Consider the following 17704-nt stretch of genomic DNA (forward strand, 5'->3'; position numbering starts at 1 on the left):
CTATACAGGTCGTTGGCCGATACTCCCGCAAAATACTCTCTCCACTTAATCTATTCTACTTCTACCTATCCTTGAAAAATTATTGTGACTTTTATTTGAACAAAACAAAGCAAAGCAATGCAAACTTTCTCTATTTGCTGAACTCAAAAGCATACACCGCCCCTCCCGGAAGTCCTCTCGGCGGAACGAGCCCAGAAGCTTGGTTCTGGCTCTGCTTCTCTTTTGATGTTGTTGTTGTTGTTGTTCCTCAAGATGTGAAAAGTCTTTAAAGCCTTTTCGTTTTTAAAATACTTTACAAACTTTTACCACTGTTATCCCTTATCGCTCCGTATAACTTCTTTAGTTTGTACTTATTTTATTTCAATATGCTGCTAAACTGCACGGTGCATATTGTTGTATATTGTATATACCTACATTTAACCACAATGTCCGTTGCACTCTGTCACATTTCGTTAATTGTTTGATTTATTTGATGTTAGCTTTATTTTGATTTGATTTATGTTTTTATGCTTATTGTCACTCTGACCCTTTCCCATCTTTGTATTGAAACTGTTGCACAATAATTTCCCTCGGGATAAATAAAGCTTCTTGAGTCTCGAATCTTGAATTGACTGTCTTGACTATTACACTGCTGACACATACCAGTTCCATGTTTTCATATTATTTTAAGCATACTTCTTAACCCAGTTTGCCCAAATCTCATCTGGAGATGAGGTCCTCTTCCTTTTTTAGGTACTCCTCCTTCCTTTTGGACGCTGAACAAAATAGTTTCTCTGTTCCGTTGTTCCCGCCACTTCTTTTTCATTTCTACCTTAATTATGCTTTAATTATACTTCAGCCTTACTATAATTAACTGCCATATTTACTTCTACTTTTTTGTCGCACTTTATGCATATTTGCCATTTCATCTCTGTCTACACTGATATGAGCTTGGATCCAGATGAACTTCACTATTATAAACTACGGAATTTGTGGCCATAAAAAACACCATCAGTGGTATGTCTCGCTGTGTCGTAGCTGCTGTTGCCGCTGCTCATCATTGATCATGTTTGCCACCATAATTACTATCATTTTCATATTCATGAAAATGATAGTAATTATAACTATTCTGTCACCTTAGCTGTGCTTGTTTCTACTATTCTGCTTTATTAACTGCTATAACATATGAGTCATATTCACATTACTATAGATATTATTATAGTTACTGTTACTTTGTGGTTGCTTGCATCTCTGGGAATTTCTCTCCGTCTATCTTTCTTTCTCTCTGTCCATCTGTCCGTCTCTTCTTTCTTTCTCTCTCCTTTCCTTTCTCCCCAACCGGTGCAGACAGATATCCGTCCTCCACAGAGCTGGGTCTGTTCAACGTTCCTCCCTGTAATAAGGAAGGTTTTCGTTGCCACCGTACTCTACGGGGGAATTGTTGGGTCTATGTAAATCATAAATAAGTCATTGAGTGTGGTCTTTACCTACTCTGTAAAGTGTCCTGAGATAACTTTTGTTATGATTTGACACTAAAAATAAAATTGAGTTGAATTGACTTGATATTACTGCTGCCTAAACAGAGCTATCCCCAGCATTTTATCCTATCAGGCCTCTGACTGCATGTTTTTGAAACTGGTTTATGAACTTCTAGAATCCGACCCTATTTACATTTTGTTTGGTTTACAATCTGAAAGCAACTCAGCAGTTTATCAGTATCGTTCTTTGAAGCATCAGTATATATTTTAATAAACCCAATATAATGTTCCTCTAGATAATGTTAACCTTCCATTTTAACAGGTGCATTATTTCACCCAATAATCAAGGTGGGACAATAGAGAATGGTATAGTAGGGCTCAAGGTTCAATCCATTACCCTCTTTGGGTGCTTGTGGCTCAGAGGTAGAGTGGGTAGTCATCCATTTTAAGATCAGTGAGTCCATCCCCCACTCACATGTTGGCAAAAAACTGAACCCCGATGGGCAGATAGATGGGCGCTACATAAGTACAAGTCCATTCACCAATGACTGCATCTCCTATATTGTCCAACCACAGCTCTTGACCTGTTGTTTTTCCTTCTCTTGGCAAACTGTCCTTATGGCCCTTTAAGTTTTCCCAGCGAGTGAATGATGGTTCCACCTGATGTGTAACGGCAGTTCATTCATTAATATTTTCATACTTTCTTTCTTGTTCCATATTTCAATAACTCTTACTTCTACTTCTTGTATTATATCTAACCTTCTATAGTTTATACCTTCTTTAATAAATATTGCACCCCCCTCCTCCATTTCCATTGTTTCTATCATTGCGTATTGTAGAATACCTTTTTATAATAAAATCCAGAGTTGTTTGGAGCCATGTCTCCTGAATGCAGATGATATTTAGTTTACTTCTAACCTGTGTATCCTCTTTCCCTTTCATATTCATGAATTTAGCTGCTGCCTTAACTTGTCACAGGGTCACCTGGGTAGGGACTGGTTTATTTTGTTTTACCATCACTACCTCTCCTGTCATTGCAGATCCACCGTCGGCTGCCCTGCAATCACCTCATTGCCTTTACATGTGCTCCACCGCCCACTCCCCCACCTGTGCTCCACCGCCCCCTCCCCCACCTGTGCTTCACCGCCCCCTCCCACACCTGTGCTCCACCGCCCCCTCCCCCACCTGTGCTTCACCGCCCCCTCCCACACCTGTGCTCAACCGCCCCGTCCCACACCTGTGCTCCGCCGCCCCCCACACCTCCCACACCTGGCCCTCATTATCCTCATCAGCCTCCCGTCCTGTCTCCCATTCATTAACGACCCATTCTCATTCACCCTCTGTCAGGTGGTCATGCCACGTGCCCAGCTCTCACCCTGTAGAGGTTTGCTCTGCCTTTCACCCAGACTGCTGCAAAAGTTGTTGTTTTTGGCCTCTCTCCCTCAGTTTAGTTTGCTTCCATTGTTTGCTGCCTTGTTTAATCCGTCTCCATATCTTCATCCTCGACAATCCACTAATACTTGCCATCCCAATCCAGTCACAAATCAGATTATGCCACAAACCACCATCACCCTTCGTATGCACTGGGTCAGCTTTTATCAGGAAACATGACAACTGTGAACATATGACATAAACTGTGAAATACAACTGAGAATGTGATGCGTTTGAACCTTTTTTAAGCAATGCTATGTTTTGATCCTTTCGACTTGCTGCTAGTTTCATCATACCTATCACTACACACATTGTGTCACTCAGTTGTAGTTCCCCTTAAAGAGTTTATGGTTTGTGGAAACGAGGAGCTCTTCAGCGTCACTATGTTGATGACTTGACCAGTGATGGAGTGTTGACCTTATCTTATATCTATTGATTGCAAAGTCACATCAGACCTGATTCTTTTTTTAAAAAATCTAATGTTATCCTCTTGTTGTTGGTCATGTCCGACACTTATTTTGGGTTAGATTTTGGTCATGGTTTATGATTAGTTAAGATTATGATTAGATATCCTATGGGCACTGGGATCAGAGGGGTTCAGACACATACAATTTAACATCAACATCCCTGGTTCAATTCCAGCTGGGGACCTTTTTCTTTTATTGCAATGACGGTGGATACGTATGGGTACCATCCGCCTGTGGATATAACGCATTGGGAAAAAAAACCTAAGTAAGTAAGCATAATATGCAATTCTTGTATGAGGCAAGCAGAGCAGGCTTGCTGGATCTTTACACTTGATGATTAAAATAATAGTGCTACATTAACAACCTTAAATGGACTTGTACTTCTGTAGCACCTTTCTAGTTTTCTGACTACTCAAGGTGCTTTCACACTACTTGTCACATTCACCAAGACGGAAGTGGACATCTACATACCATCTAATTTAACCATTCACACCACTTCGGGGTTCAGTGTCTTGCCCAAGGACACTTCAACATGCAGACCGGGGGAGCAGACCACCGGTCTCTCAAAAGAAGGAAAACCCACTCTTCCACAGAGCCACAGCCACCTTAACTTCTCTTTCATCATCTTGTGTTCAATATCCACCTATGAAGCTATATGGACAGCAACCAGATTGCCCTCAGTGATGCGGTCAAACCAGCAGTGGATGCCTTTAGGAGAGGATGGTGCCTGGCACATGCAAAGAACACCGTTGTTCAAAAAGAAAACTGTGGTCATTAAACAATGTATGTTCTAAAGCCCATAGTTAATGAGGACTGAGTGATTAACTATAGGGTACCTATATCTGCGTTGTCAAGTGTGTTTCTATGTCTGCATGCAACATGAAAAAAAATTTAAACTACCATGTTTGAATAGTCAATAGTCAAAACGGTGTTGGTATGTAACTGATTGTGTATTGCATTTAATAATCAGTCCTGATTCATGTGAATGCATAAAACTCTTTTATATATAAAATAATTGTATTTGTTCAACAAATAAAGGGATATTCCACAGAGTAGTATTGCACTTCCATAAAGGGGCCAAGCTCCAAAAACGCTGGATACACTCCAACTCATACTGCAACTGAATAGAATGATCTGCTCTTAGTGACAACGTAAGTTTACAAACAGGCAAGACAGACTCACTTGTCCCCAAGAATAGGCTCATGTAGCTAAGATTGGTGGAATGGGAAAGCCCCATAGAATGGCCCTTAACATCGTAAAGGCAGGGGTGCAGATCTGATGTCAGGACTGAACTGTTATATTAGTAAATCATCATTTACTGAACTATTATATTAGTAAATCATCATTTTAACTGTTATATTAGTAAATCATCATTTTACTGAACTGTTATATTAGTAAATCATCATTTACTGAACTGTTATATTAGTAAATCATCATTTTAACTGTTATATTAGTAAATCATCATTTTACTGAACTGTTATATTAGTAAATCATCATTTTAACTGTTATATTAGTAAATCATCATTTTACTGAACTGTTATATTAGTAAATCATCATTTTAACTATTATATTAGTAAATCATCATTTTAACTGTTATATTAGTAAATCATCATTTACTGAACTATTATATTAGTAAATCATCATTTTAACTGTTATATTAGTAAATCATCATTTTACTGAACTGTTATATTAGTAAATCATCATTTTAACTGTTATATTAGTAAATCATCATTTTAACTGTTATATTAGTAAATCATCATTTTACTGAACTGTTATATTAGTAAATCATCATTTTAACTGTTATATTAGTAAATCATAATTTTACTGAACTGTTATATTAGTAAATCATCATTTTAACTGTTATATTAGTAAATCATCATTTACTGAACTGTTATATTAATATATCATCATTTTACTGAACTGTTATATTAGTAAATCATCATTTTAAAATCATCATTTACTGAACTGTTATATTAGTAAATCATCATTTACTGAACTGTTATATTAGTAAATCATCATTTTAACTGTTATATTAGTAAATCATCATTTACTGAACTGTTATATTAGTAAATCATCATTTAACTGAACTGTTATATTGGTAAATCATCATTTTAAGGGTCTTTACGGGGCATGTAAAGTATTTTCTCCCAGTGTATTGGACTACTTTATGCATGATTAACTGATATGGATGAATATGAAAATGAAGCCCGTTTTTTAAAGCCTGCTTATGCCTGTCAACATTTGTCAAACATTATTTCTTCCACCATTTCAGTCATTTCTTTTTTAGATGTGAATTTAAAATGTGAAGAAGGTGAAGTCTGAAAATACAGTTGTTCAATTTGAAATAATGTAGGGTCTTTTTATTGGGGGTCAATAAATGTTTTTCAGAAATGTCAAAAAAGAACCATGTTCATATAGTCTGCATTCTATCCTACACAGCCTAAGTACAGTAACTACGGAAAGAATAAGCCAAAAAAGGGCTTGAAGGGTGTTTCCTGTCCCAACAAATGAATATTTGACACATCGATGATGGATTATCTTTTACTAGTTTGCCATTGAATACTTTTTAGCCAAATCAATCTAACCTCCATACTTTCAGGCCCAAAATTGTGCAGAAATCCTGTTGTGAGTGATTTCGTAGTTACTGCACTTAGTCTTTGTAGGGAAGCATTTAGTTCTTCATCTGTAACCCTACTGCAAATTCAAATAACGTCCGACTTGCACTTCACTTAAAGTAGGTTGGTTTCAATCTTTTGTCGACCCTGTTCCCCAGAAACAAGAAAGACCCTCATTTTGCATTTATATAGAGATACAACAAAGCATGCTTCATTTCCTTGAGCTAAGCTGTACTGAAAAAATAACCAGGTGCCACTGACGAGCACGCTGTGTTTGTGTCGCGCGGATAAATTCACGCACGGTCTCGAACCGCGAGCGCGCCGCAGTGGTGACAGTCGCCATTTTATTTTGAAAATCAAAGTGAAGTGGAGGCACAGAGACCCTTCCATTTCGTCAAGTTTGCTGTGCGAAACAAGAAGCGATGAACATCTGAATTACCTTCTTGGGAGCACGGTGAGAGTTCTGATATATTTGGCAAACAAGCGTCGACACATTTATAACACAGGAGCAACGATGTTGATAGGTAGGGTGGCCGTTAGCCACCAGTGCGGGGGAGATCTATTTGCTGAAAAGCAGCTGTCATATTGGTCACATGAAAAAGTAACAATTCTTTAATTTAGCAAGGTTTCTCGTGCAACGGGGGTAACATAATTATATAGTGCTACGTTTGTTCACGTTTTTGCTGGAGACGATATCGGCTTAGACTTTGTAGCATTTGCGCGTCGTAAACAAGATAGTTAGCATTCGCTACTAGCATATAATGTTAGCACTTCCATGGATTAGCCAGAGCCCGTAGACACAAGCTAATATAACAAGGTGAATGCTAACGTTAGCTGGCACGATCGCGCAAAATCCATCCGCAATTCTTGCGGCCTTCACGCTCACGGACAAGGCATGTGTTACGGCGACAAAACCTCAATCTTTTCGCTAACGGTAGTCAAAGCGGCTATTAAAACAGTCAGCAAACAAGGAAACAAAACGCAGTGTTCATTGGTTTTGCCGATTCATACACGCCAGCTTTAGACGGGCTCACGCTGCTAATGTTAGCTTCACGTAAATGCTCATTTGATAGCATTAGCTTGTAGCTAAAGGGAGTTGGTAACATTTCACAGAGATTAATGTTAGTTAGATATTTATCACCGGTGACTGAAGTTAATCTGGTTAGTATAGAGATGGATAAAGTATGATTAATGAATCCACGGTGTCTAACATAACTTAATATTAGCGCTAGCTGAATTATCCAGTAAACATGTTGGCTAACGTTAACTTCAACTTCTGTAGCAAGTGTTTATCAGCGTCATGGTAATGTTAGATTAAGGAGCCAGGTTTCCCCACTTGCCAGGAATATTGTCTCCAAAAGGTTAAAATTAATGTTCAAACGTAGCCTGAAAGCATTGAGGTTGTCTGGTAAAGTAAATGTATGACTGCTAAACGGTACGTATCATGGAAGGTTAGATCGCTTGCAAGTAGTATTTGCTAACTTCGATTAGCTTGCTCTTTGTTTCAATGGGTGATTTCTACCTCTGTCCGTTAGTCATTAGAAACCCCGTTTAAATGTTTTTAATGCCACGTACTTGGAATTGGTTTATAAAGCAGCGGTAGTCGTTGCTCTGTGATTGTAAACGGAAAAGTTGGTCAGTTCGGTAAACGACTAACGTTAGCTTTGAAATAGTGTGCCAGATATTAGGCTACCATCGAGGCCTAGTACAGGCTACTGGCACGGCAAGTTTATATAACCATACACTATAGCTATGAAGGTAGCGAACTGAACCACTTAGCTTTGACTCACATTGGCCGTAGCTTGGAAACGTATTAACAATGAAATGCACGGGCAGTAGACACTAAAATACATTTCACTTCTCCTGAGTCTTGTTCTGCACATAGGCCTCAGAGCTTGTCACAAAATGTTGTGTTGTCAATTGATTGTAAATATTGTCCTGCTGAAAGTAAGGCTACAGAGTTTAGTGCTGCTCACAAAGAATAAACTCATTTTGACCACTCTTTAATTGCTATTGTAAAACATTTTCTGTGTGTTTTAAAAAAATAATAATTTTAACTTGTTGGTCCTTTCTTTACAGATGCTGAACTTGATTTTAAACTGAAGGACTCTACTTAGCACCGGGAGCCACTGATTGGAAAACTTATTTGGAAGCCAACATTTTTAACACCTTTTGGGGGGGGGGGAGCAGAAGTAACCTATCACTGAAGTGATTAAAGGGGAATAATGGTGATTTTGCGCCGTGCTCGGCCGCCTGCTTCCGCCCCAACCAGCAATGAATCTTGACTCGCTCTCGCTGGCTTTGTCTCAAATCAGCTATCTGGTGGACAATTTAACAAAGAAAAACTACCGAGTCAGCCAGCAAGAAATACAGCATGTAAGTGGTAGTGAAGACACAAAGTACATTTTTGTACATTTGTCAATAGAGTTTAGAGTTAGTCTATGAAGTGTCCTAAAATATGTAGTTGTTACACATGTTCTGGATTTTTTGTCTGTGCTTTCCCAGATTGTAAATCGTCACGGCCCTGAGGCAGACAGGCATCTACTACGCTGTCTCTTCTCCCATGTGGATTTCAGTGGCGATGGTAAAAGCAGTGGCAAGGACTTTCACCAGGTAATTTATGATAGGAGACAGATATAATTTTTTTTCCCCAAACATCTTTGTCAGTAGTGTTGCTGCATTAGTTTTGACACTACTACATATACACTACATTGGTTTTCTTAAAATGCGCTCTCAAATTCTGAACATTACTAAATTGGAACTGCTCTTCTTGGAAGTCAATTCATTGGCCATTTTACGGGTCTCTCATTTCACAGGATCTGCAGGCAGCAAAGCACTAGAAAATGCATTAATATAATGTTCAAGTGTTTAGTGTTGGCTTTTTAGAAGTAAATTAGTTTAAGACAGTCATCCTTGCATTCCCACAATATTTTCACCACATGCTTCATGTTGATAGACAGTGGTGAGATCGAGCCAACGTAGAATTCCAGTGCAAATATCAGCTTATAGCAGTCAACTGCTTCATGTTTTCCGTGTTGAAGGAGGTCTGCATGAAGTAGATTTTCGTGATCTTCCCTGCTCGCAAGGACCCTTCTGGATGTCTGCAGTCCAAACTCTGTGACCATGCAGACTGTCATTGCTAGCGTGCGCATTGCTCATGCTCCAGATTTTTTTTTTCTCCATACTGCTGGCCAGTTGGTGGCGTATACACACCTTGATGGTTTGCCAAGAAGAAAATGACAAAATGGAATGTTTTGAAGTAAGTTTGTGTGAGGAGATCCGCTGTTACCCACATTTATAAAACTTCTTTAAAGGAGTACAAAGACAGCCAAATGGCATTGAACTGCTTGCGAGAAATCACACTTGGAGAGATAAAATGCCTGGAATGAAGTCGGGATTGGGAAATGGGCAGGTGTGGAACGCCAGACTGACGCGCACCCTCAATTATAGTATGAATGGAACCACGTGTGTATGACCGGTACAGCTCCACAGCGCTCCATGGAACATGGAAAGTATATCTGAGCCGTCCCCTAAACAGGATTATTAAATGATTTCCTTCAAGTGATGAGAAGTAACCGATCCCTGTTGAACTCACTTGATATGGGGTAAAAAGTATTTCTCAGCTCTAAAATGATTTGAACCATTCCTTAAACTCAAGAGCTTATGTATTAATACCATCACACGTGTATGAATAATGAAAAATTACTAAAAAATAAGGGCTTTACAGAAACAAAAGATACTACAGAAAAAAGGTCAAATTTCCTTAGATCTGTTTTAAACTACAACCCCATTTCCATGAAGTTGAGTTTTGTAAAATGTAAATAAAAAACAGAATACATGCATATATTCAAGTGAATTCACTACAAAGACAAGCTATTTAATGTTCAAACTGAAACTTTATTGTTTTTATGCAAATATTCCCTCATTTTGAATTGATACCTGCTACATGTTCCTAAAAAGCAGGGAGTTCTAAGGACACTAATTGTTGAAGCTTTATAGGTGGAATTATTTTCCATTCTTGCTTGATGTATGACTTCAGTTGCTCATCAGTCTGAGGTCTCCGTTTTCATATTTTGAGTTTCATAAAGCTCCACACATTTTCAATGGCAGACAGGTGTGGACTGCAGCAGGCCAGTCTAGTACCTGCACTCTTTTACTACGAAGCCACGCAGCTGTAAAACCTGCAGAATGTGTCTTGGCATTGTCTCGCTGAAGCAGGGACGTCCCTGAAAAAGACGCAAGTTGGCACATGTATGAGCACAAGCGTGTGTACGTGCACAAGCATGAGGCCTACGGCGGTTCTGACGTCATTTTATGTGCGCCTGTTCGGACATAGGAGAAAAAAAAGATGAACCATTAAAACAATGACGGCGAAAGGTTCACGTTGGTGTGAGGTGGAGTGTTTACTGCAGATTTGGTTGGATGAAAATATTCAATGACGGTCGGACAAGACGCACAAAAACTCAGAGGTCTATGGAAAGATTTGTAAACAAAGCGATGCATCGCGATGATGTCATCAATGTGTGTGACGTGTTACGGCGTGATGACGTATAGGCAGCAAGAAGCATTCTGCCGAGGCCCAGGTAGTGTGTACAAACGGGCCTGGGCCGGGGGGGACAAGTACCCTAAAGCACGGGGCACGGTACGGATGGACAGAGTGAGTGCGCCCTAACACCCCCCCATACCATCACAGATGCTTGCTTTTGAACTTTGCGCTGGTAACAATCTGGATGGTCCTTTTCCTCCTTGGCCTGGAGGACTCAACGTCCATGATTTCCAAAAACAATTGTAAATGTGGACTTCAGAGCACAGCACCCTGTTCCACTTTGCATTGGCCAATCTCAGATGAGCTCGGGCCCAGAGAAATTCTGGGTGATTTACCTTCATATAGTAGAGTTTAACTTGCACTTGTAAATGTAGTGATGAACTGCGTTAACCAAACAATGGTTTTCTGAAGTGTTCCTGAGCCCACGATGTAACATCCTTTACAGAAAGATCTCAGTTTTTAATGCAGTGCTCCCTGAGGGATCGAAGGTCACAGTCCTTCAGTGTTGGTCTTCATTCTCGTCACTTACGTGCAGAGATTTCTCCAGATTCTCTGAATCTTTTGATGACATTATGGACTGTAGATGATGAAATTGAGCCATATTTGCACAGTTATTTCCATTTAACAGCAGTTAAAAGCCTATGTTTGCTGGTTTGAATAAATACTAGTTTTGTAAAATTTAACTTGACCCCCCCCCCCCTTTTCTGCCCTTGTTTACACATACATCTCCAAATGTAGTCACAGGGAAACCTGTAATTCAAAGTGTATAGTACCCTATCTAAATTGGCGTATTTGATATACAGTCTTAAATGTCGATTTCTCATTGTGATTATGGTAGAATTTTCATAATTATGAGGACATGAGAGAATACCGCATATTGATTCTTTATTTACTGTTTTATCTTATTCTTCACCTGCCTCTGTTCTCTTTACTCTCTCGTTCTCGGTACATTTTGCTTTTCAACTTGCCCAAGACACAGTTTCTAATCCAGGAGTGTGCATCGCTGATATCAAAGCCAAACTTTATCGCTACTCTGTGTTACGCCATTGACAATCCTCTGCACTATCAGAAGGTAAGAGGCAGATGCCAGAATTTCTGAATTACTGTGGTAGCCTGAATGTATGATATCTGTATTGATGATGACTTTGGGTTGATTAAATACAAACTTTTACGTTAAAAGCAAGCAAGCAAGAAAAAAAAATCATTGGTTACAATTGGCTGAATAAAAAATGTTTTTCAGTTCTACAGCTCTACAAAAATGCACTGGCTTTCAGTTGACGCATCGACCTTTAAAAAACTTAAGCTGCAGGCCTCATCTCAAATCTGAAGTTTCTCTTAAATTTTGTCTGATTTTTGTGTTGAGAGAAAACAACTCAAGATGCACCAAACAGTCTTAACCCTCAAAATCTGCTTTTACCCAGGTGAACTGAACTATGAATCCCACTGGATTATAATTATTTATTAGCATATGGTAATGCCCTCCTAAACACTATGTAAGGACAGGTGGTGTGTTGTGTGCAGACAATTGCAACAAAAGAATAAAGCCGGAGGAAGAACTTCAGTAGGATACACTCCTGCTGAAGTTCTTCAGTGTGTTAAATAAACTAGAAAACCATGTGTTTACTTTATTTCAGAGTGTCAGTTCTGGTGAAAATCAAATGCATTAATAAAACATAATAGTTTATTATATACACTGAGGATCAAAATTGGAGAACAAATGACTTGATTTCCGCTCTGGCTGTACAACTGCTGTACTAGCATGTTGTGTTTTTATGACTTAACCAAGGCACTTCAACAAAAACCTTTTTTATTTAGTGAAAAAAAACGCATAACTATAACCACTGTGTTAGAAGAGAAGATTTCAACAATGTTTCCTTCTCTAGGATTCAAAAATGAACAGGAAGTGTAGAGGCCACAACTTTGAATAACTTCAGCACATCTGCGCCCACAGGACATCACTAGTTTCTCACACTGCTCTGGTTTGATCTTGGTCCATTCTGACTCACTCTCTTCCACAGTTCACTAACTGGAGTTCACTTACTTTGTTACCAAGGATTTTCCAGAGATTCACTATGGGGTTTAGATCTGGACTCTGGCCATTTCATTTTTTCAATATTCTTAGCTTCAATGAACTGCTTCACCTGTTTTGACATTGCTAGCTAAAGTTCAGTTTATTTGGGTCTGATGGGAAACATTATGTTGGCATTGGACTGGGGAAAGACTGACACTTCTTCCTCCAAATTGAGGAAGATCTTAAAACACTTTGGGTTCAGAGTCCAGATCTAAACCCCATAGAGAATCTCTGGAAAATCCTTGGTAACAAAGTAAAGTCTAAGAAACCCACTCCAGTTAGTGAACTGTGGAAGAGACTGAATCAGAATGGGCCAAGATCAAACCAGTGTGAGAAACTAGTGATGTCCTGTGGGCGCAGATGTGCAAAATGAGTCGAAGAATAGCACTACTGAATTATATAATTATAGGTCTAAATATTAACACAATAAAATATATACATTTTTGTGTCGATAGTATTTGCAAATAAACAGGAAGTTGTGTGTGCCTCTATCTGAATGTATTTTATTTTTATTATGGTGTGACTTAAACTGTCTTTCAGAGTTTAAAGCCATCGGCCCACTTATTCACTCAACTGAGTAAAGTTCTTAAGCTCAGCAAGGTCCAAGAGGTAAGCCAGCTCTGCAATAGGCTTGCTTAATTGTGAATAATAATGTACATGGTTTACTGGAACTGAGGTATATCTTAAATGGGGAAAGCATATTAGAATTGATTTTAATTTATGAATTGATTTCTCAGGTGATCTTTGGACTTGCTTTGCTCAACTCTAGCAACGCAGACCTTCGCGGTTTTGGTAAGTTATATTAGTATTGCTTGAATCATTTATACTTGTGGCAAGGATGACATTCGCCTCACAGCAAGAGGGTTCCTGGTTCGAATCCCGGCTGGGGCCCTTCTGTGTGGAGTTTGCATGTTCTCCCCGTGTCTGCTTGGGTTTTCTCCGGGTACTCCGGTTTCCTCCTTTAGTCCAAAGACGTGTATGTGTTCGGCTCATTGATGACTCTAAATTGCCCGTAGGTGTGAATGGTTGTCTGTCTCTGTGCGTCTATGTGCCCTGCGATAGACTGGCGTCCTGTCCAGTGTGTACCCACCCCCCCACGACCCCGACCAGGGACAAGTGGTTGAAGATGAATGAATTTATGTTCCCTGTGACGGACATTTAGGGCGCAGTCACACTGTCCGTCCGTACTGTGCCCTGGGCTTTAGGGTACTTGTCTCCCTCTCCCCCGGCGGGCCAGGCCCGTTTGTACTGACACTACCTGGGCCTCGGCGAATGCTTCTTGCTGCCTATACGTCATCACGCATTGATTGACGTCATCGCGATGCGTTGCTTTGTTTATAAATCTTTCCATGGACCTCAGAGTTTTTGTGCGTCTTGTCGACTGTTTTTGAATCTTTTCATCGACCAAATCTGCAGTAAACACTCCACCTCCGCATCACACCAACGTGAACCTTTCGCCGCCATTGTTTTAAATGTCCGTGCATGGTCCGTTTTTTTTTTTCTCATGTCCAAACCGGCGCACATAAAATGACGTCAGAGCCGCCTTACTGTGCACTCGCATTGCTCCAAATGATCTGTGCCAAGGAACAATTTCTTCTTGCTTTTACGCCTATATACCTTCTATACTCATGCTTGTACTTATGCAATCAGCACAGTTGCACTCAAACTGGTAAAACAACCTAGACTTGAGTCGTGGATCATTCTTCGGCATGGTATAAATGCAGAGTGTGAGGGTGCCCTAAATCACCTGAAGTAGATTTATGGATGACCACATCACTTCTAATTGACAAAATTGTGGTTAATGTTGGCTCATCAGTACAGTGAAAATTGCACAAAAGCAAGTCTAAGCATTCTTATCATGTTTTTAACCGTTTCTCAGCTGCGCAGTTCATCAAGCAGAAACTTCCGGACCTCCTGCGGTCCTACGTTGACGCAGATCTCGGAGGAAATCAGGAAGGTGGCTTCCAAGACATTGCGATAGAGGTCTTGCAGTTACTGCTCTCTCATCTACTGTTTGGTCAGAAGGGAGCCAGTGGGGTAGGGCAAGAGCAGATTGACGCCTTCCTGAAGACACTTTGCCGAGGTGTGTGGGATCAACACAAATTTGTTTTTCAGGTCCTGAAGCATATGATATCGACAGTCAATGATGCATGTGTCAGACTGAATAGAATGGTACAAATCCTGTCCCAAATTGTTTTTCATTGTTGCTGTGCCACATTTGTTTGTGTTGTATTTCAGATTTCCCCCAGGAGCGCTGCCCTGTGGTGCTCGCACCACTGCTGTACCCTGAAAAACGGGACATTCTCATGGACAGAATCCTGCCAGACTCGGGGGAGTTAGCTAAGACCATGATGGAGAGTTCTCTTGCAGAATTCATGCAAGAAGTTGGCTATGGCTTCTGTGCAAGGTGAATTTATGTTTAAGTTATTCTAAGCTACATCCACAACTAATACCTTCAAGTTATATATATTTTTTAAAAATGCTCGTGTTTACAAATCCTCTTTTGAGGGGTGTATGGTATAAACAACAAAGACAATAGGAATTTGCGCTACGGTATCGATTTTGACTTTACCATGTAACCGGCAGAGCAGCTCTGACGTAATGACAGATGCACAACTTCAGTGTGGTTAAATGCCAGGGTAAATCAACACCACAATGTTTCTTTCTACTTTGAAAAAACAAAAGACTGATACAGATAACGGGCAATTCAACAGAGAATGGATATAGGCTTTACAGTGACGGTTAAACAAATCCTTCTATGTGTTTACTCTGCAACAAGTGTAAATTAACTATTTAAAGATAAATTAATATACTGTGGCAAAATACGTTACCTTCTTCATATTACATGTATATTATAATATTAAATTTACACCATACCGTACAGCCCTACTTTGAACCATGGGCGCAATACACAACTGCGAATGTTTCTAGAATCATGCTTTGGAACAATAGAAGTGTCTGGAATCTTAGAACTATGAACAATGGGCCCAATTTGGGTTGAATCTTTTGATCTCTAATACAACAAGTGTGATCTAATTGATTTACAAATGTTCAAGATAATGGTCAGCACTGACCTGTCCTTTTGTTGTGTCTTCAGTCTGGATGAGTGCAGAAACATAATCCTCCAGTATGGGGTGAGAGAGGTGACTGCCAGCCAGGTAGCTAGGGTCCTGGGCATGATGGCTCGCACCCACTCTGGCCTAACTGATGGCATTCCACTACAGGTGAGTTGCTTTATGTTAATGTAAGGGCCATGAGCTGCCAGAAGTCTATGTCCATGATGACTACTTTAGTTTACCTGATAAGAGACCAAAGGAAAAGACAACATACTATTTCAGTTTAGTTGTAGTGGAGATTTCACTATTCCACAAGTTTCTAGTCTTTTTTTTAAAGTCTAGTAGATGAAAAATAAACTCTCAAAAGTCAAGAAAGGAAATATTTTTACCTCCATCTTCCTTTAAACAGAAAAATACAGCCAATATCTAAGTCTTAATTGCCATCGAAAATGCACTGCATCTAAACTCGACAGAAACATGAAACCCACCAAACCCCTCTTGGTTAGTCTTTCCACTGTTTGGTCAAATTAACCCTTCATTCACAGTTACATGTGAAAACATGTTGGCTCTACACAATTTTTACCTGCTGTCTTTCTGCTGTTTCCCACTGAGCTTTGGCTCTAAAATGTTCTTCAGGGCCAGACCATTTAATTACCAAAATAAAATGACTAACTTCAGCAACCTTAGTCACACACACACAATCCGCCAAATGACATGTAATTAATCATTTTGCGTCATCACACTCAAAAGTTTCAGCATGTCTCCCATGCTTGGAGGCAGGCCAAACACTGTTCATCTGAGCACAATGCCCACATTGCCATGACACTGAACTAAATTAAAATGGATACACTATCTCTCAAAATATATCAAATATTGTTTAATGCAGGTTGAGTTTACTGGATTCTTATCATTTCAGCACAAAAGGGCTTAAATTTTCTATTCTTGTTTTTGTTCAGTCCATCAGTGCTCCAGGAAGTGGTATCTGGAGCGATGGTAAGGATAAGAACGATGGCTCACAAGCACATACGTGGAATGTTGAAGTTCTGATCGACGTTGTTAAAGAGGTGGTAAGTGAACATGTCAACTCATCAACATTTCCATAAATTCTAAGGCATTTCACCTACACAATGTTAAATTTAAATGATCATGAGTCTGATCCTCTTTTCACAGTTAATTCTTTCAAAGTCTTAATATAGTCCCAGAATAATACGCAGAACTGTAGGTTTGTGTCCCGCAGTATAGTGTCATCTGCATCAGTACAGGTTGATACATGCACTAGCGTGTCATAAACCAGACACTGAAGGTTGCAGAAATTGTATTTTTGTACAAGATTACCGTGAAACTATCGCATGTTTTTTTTTGTTTTCTTTCATCTGTGCCTTAGAATCCCAACCTGAACTTCAAAGAGGTAACATACGAACTGGACCACGCAGGCTTTATAATCCGGGACAGTAAAGGCCTCCATATTGTGGTGTATGGCATTCAGAGGGGGTTGGGCATGGAGGTCTTTCCTGTGGATCTCATCTATAGGCCATGGAAACATGCTGAGGGACAGGTAACTAACGAATATCTGCTCCATCAGGATGATGTGATTTAATCTGTTAAATTGTAATGACAATATTGATTGCATTATGATTCTTCGTAAAAATCCCTTCAAAGTAGGAATTGACCTGACGTGTAGACCGTATGGTTGGAGTGGCTATGGTTGCGCCTTGTATTCCTTCTTTAAATGTCTGATTGCTTTATTTTTCAGCTGTCATTCATTCAGCACTCCCTGATGAGCCCAGAAGTGTTTTCCTTTGCTGACTACCCTTGCCACACCGTGGCCATTGACATCCTTAAGGCCCCACCAGAGGACGACAACAGGGAGATTGCCACATGGTATGGAGCTTGTTCCCTGGTTGCTGTGTAGAAAGGTGTCGCAGTTGCCTATATCTCCTACTGGCTTTAGTTTTGAAGTATTTAGGCTTTGAAACTGTCCACTTTTTCTCTTTGCCTGCATGACACTCAGCTTGACATTTCAATGCAATGCTTCACCTAGCACATCAATATAAGAATGTA

General features: G+C 39.8%; 1 protein-coding gene across 5 annotated transcripts in view; it reads left to right on the forward strand.

Moving 5' to 3' along the window:
- The first annotated feature begins 6306 nt into the window (after window positions 1-6306).
- cnot1 (CCR4-NOT transcription complex, subunit 1) overlaps window positions 6307-17704 on the forward strand; it is a 30969-nt gene continuing 19571 nt past the window's right edge. For 4 of the 5 annotated variants that reach the window (XM_083916181.1, XM_083916179.1, XM_083916183.1 and 1 more), the window contains exons 1-12: window positions 6307-6424; window positions 8050-8346; window positions 8476-8583; window positions 11490-11588; window positions 13128-13196; window positions 13325-13379; window positions 14467-14670; window positions 14826-14994; window positions 15685-15811; window positions 16600-16710; window positions 17028-17198; window positions 17397-17524. In XM_083916181.1, the coding sequence (XP_083772307.1) occupies window positions 8245-8346; window positions 8476-8583; window positions 11490-11588; window positions 13128-13196; window positions 13325-13379; window positions 14467-14670; window positions 14826-14994; window positions 15685-15811; window positions 16600-16710; window positions 17028-17198; window positions 17397-17524 (1343 nt within the window). In that variant the 5' untranslated portion in view covers window positions 6307-6424; window positions 8050-8244. The remainder of the gene's footprint in view (window positions 6425-8049; window positions 8347-8475; window positions 8584-11489; window positions 11589-13127; window positions 13197-13324; window positions 13380-14466; window positions 14671-14825; window positions 14995-15684; window positions 15812-16599; window positions 16711-17027; window positions 17199-17396; window positions 17525-17704) is intronic. The other variant, XM_083916180.1, reaches the window with a different exon arrangement.

Source organism: Echiichthys vipera (genome assembly GCF_963691815.1).
Source record: "Echiichthys vipera genome assembly, chromosome: 7".
In the NCBI taxonomy this organism is placed as follows: domain Eukaryota; kingdom Metazoa; phylum Chordata; class Actinopteri; order Perciformes; family Trachinidae; genus Echiichthys; species Echiichthys vipera.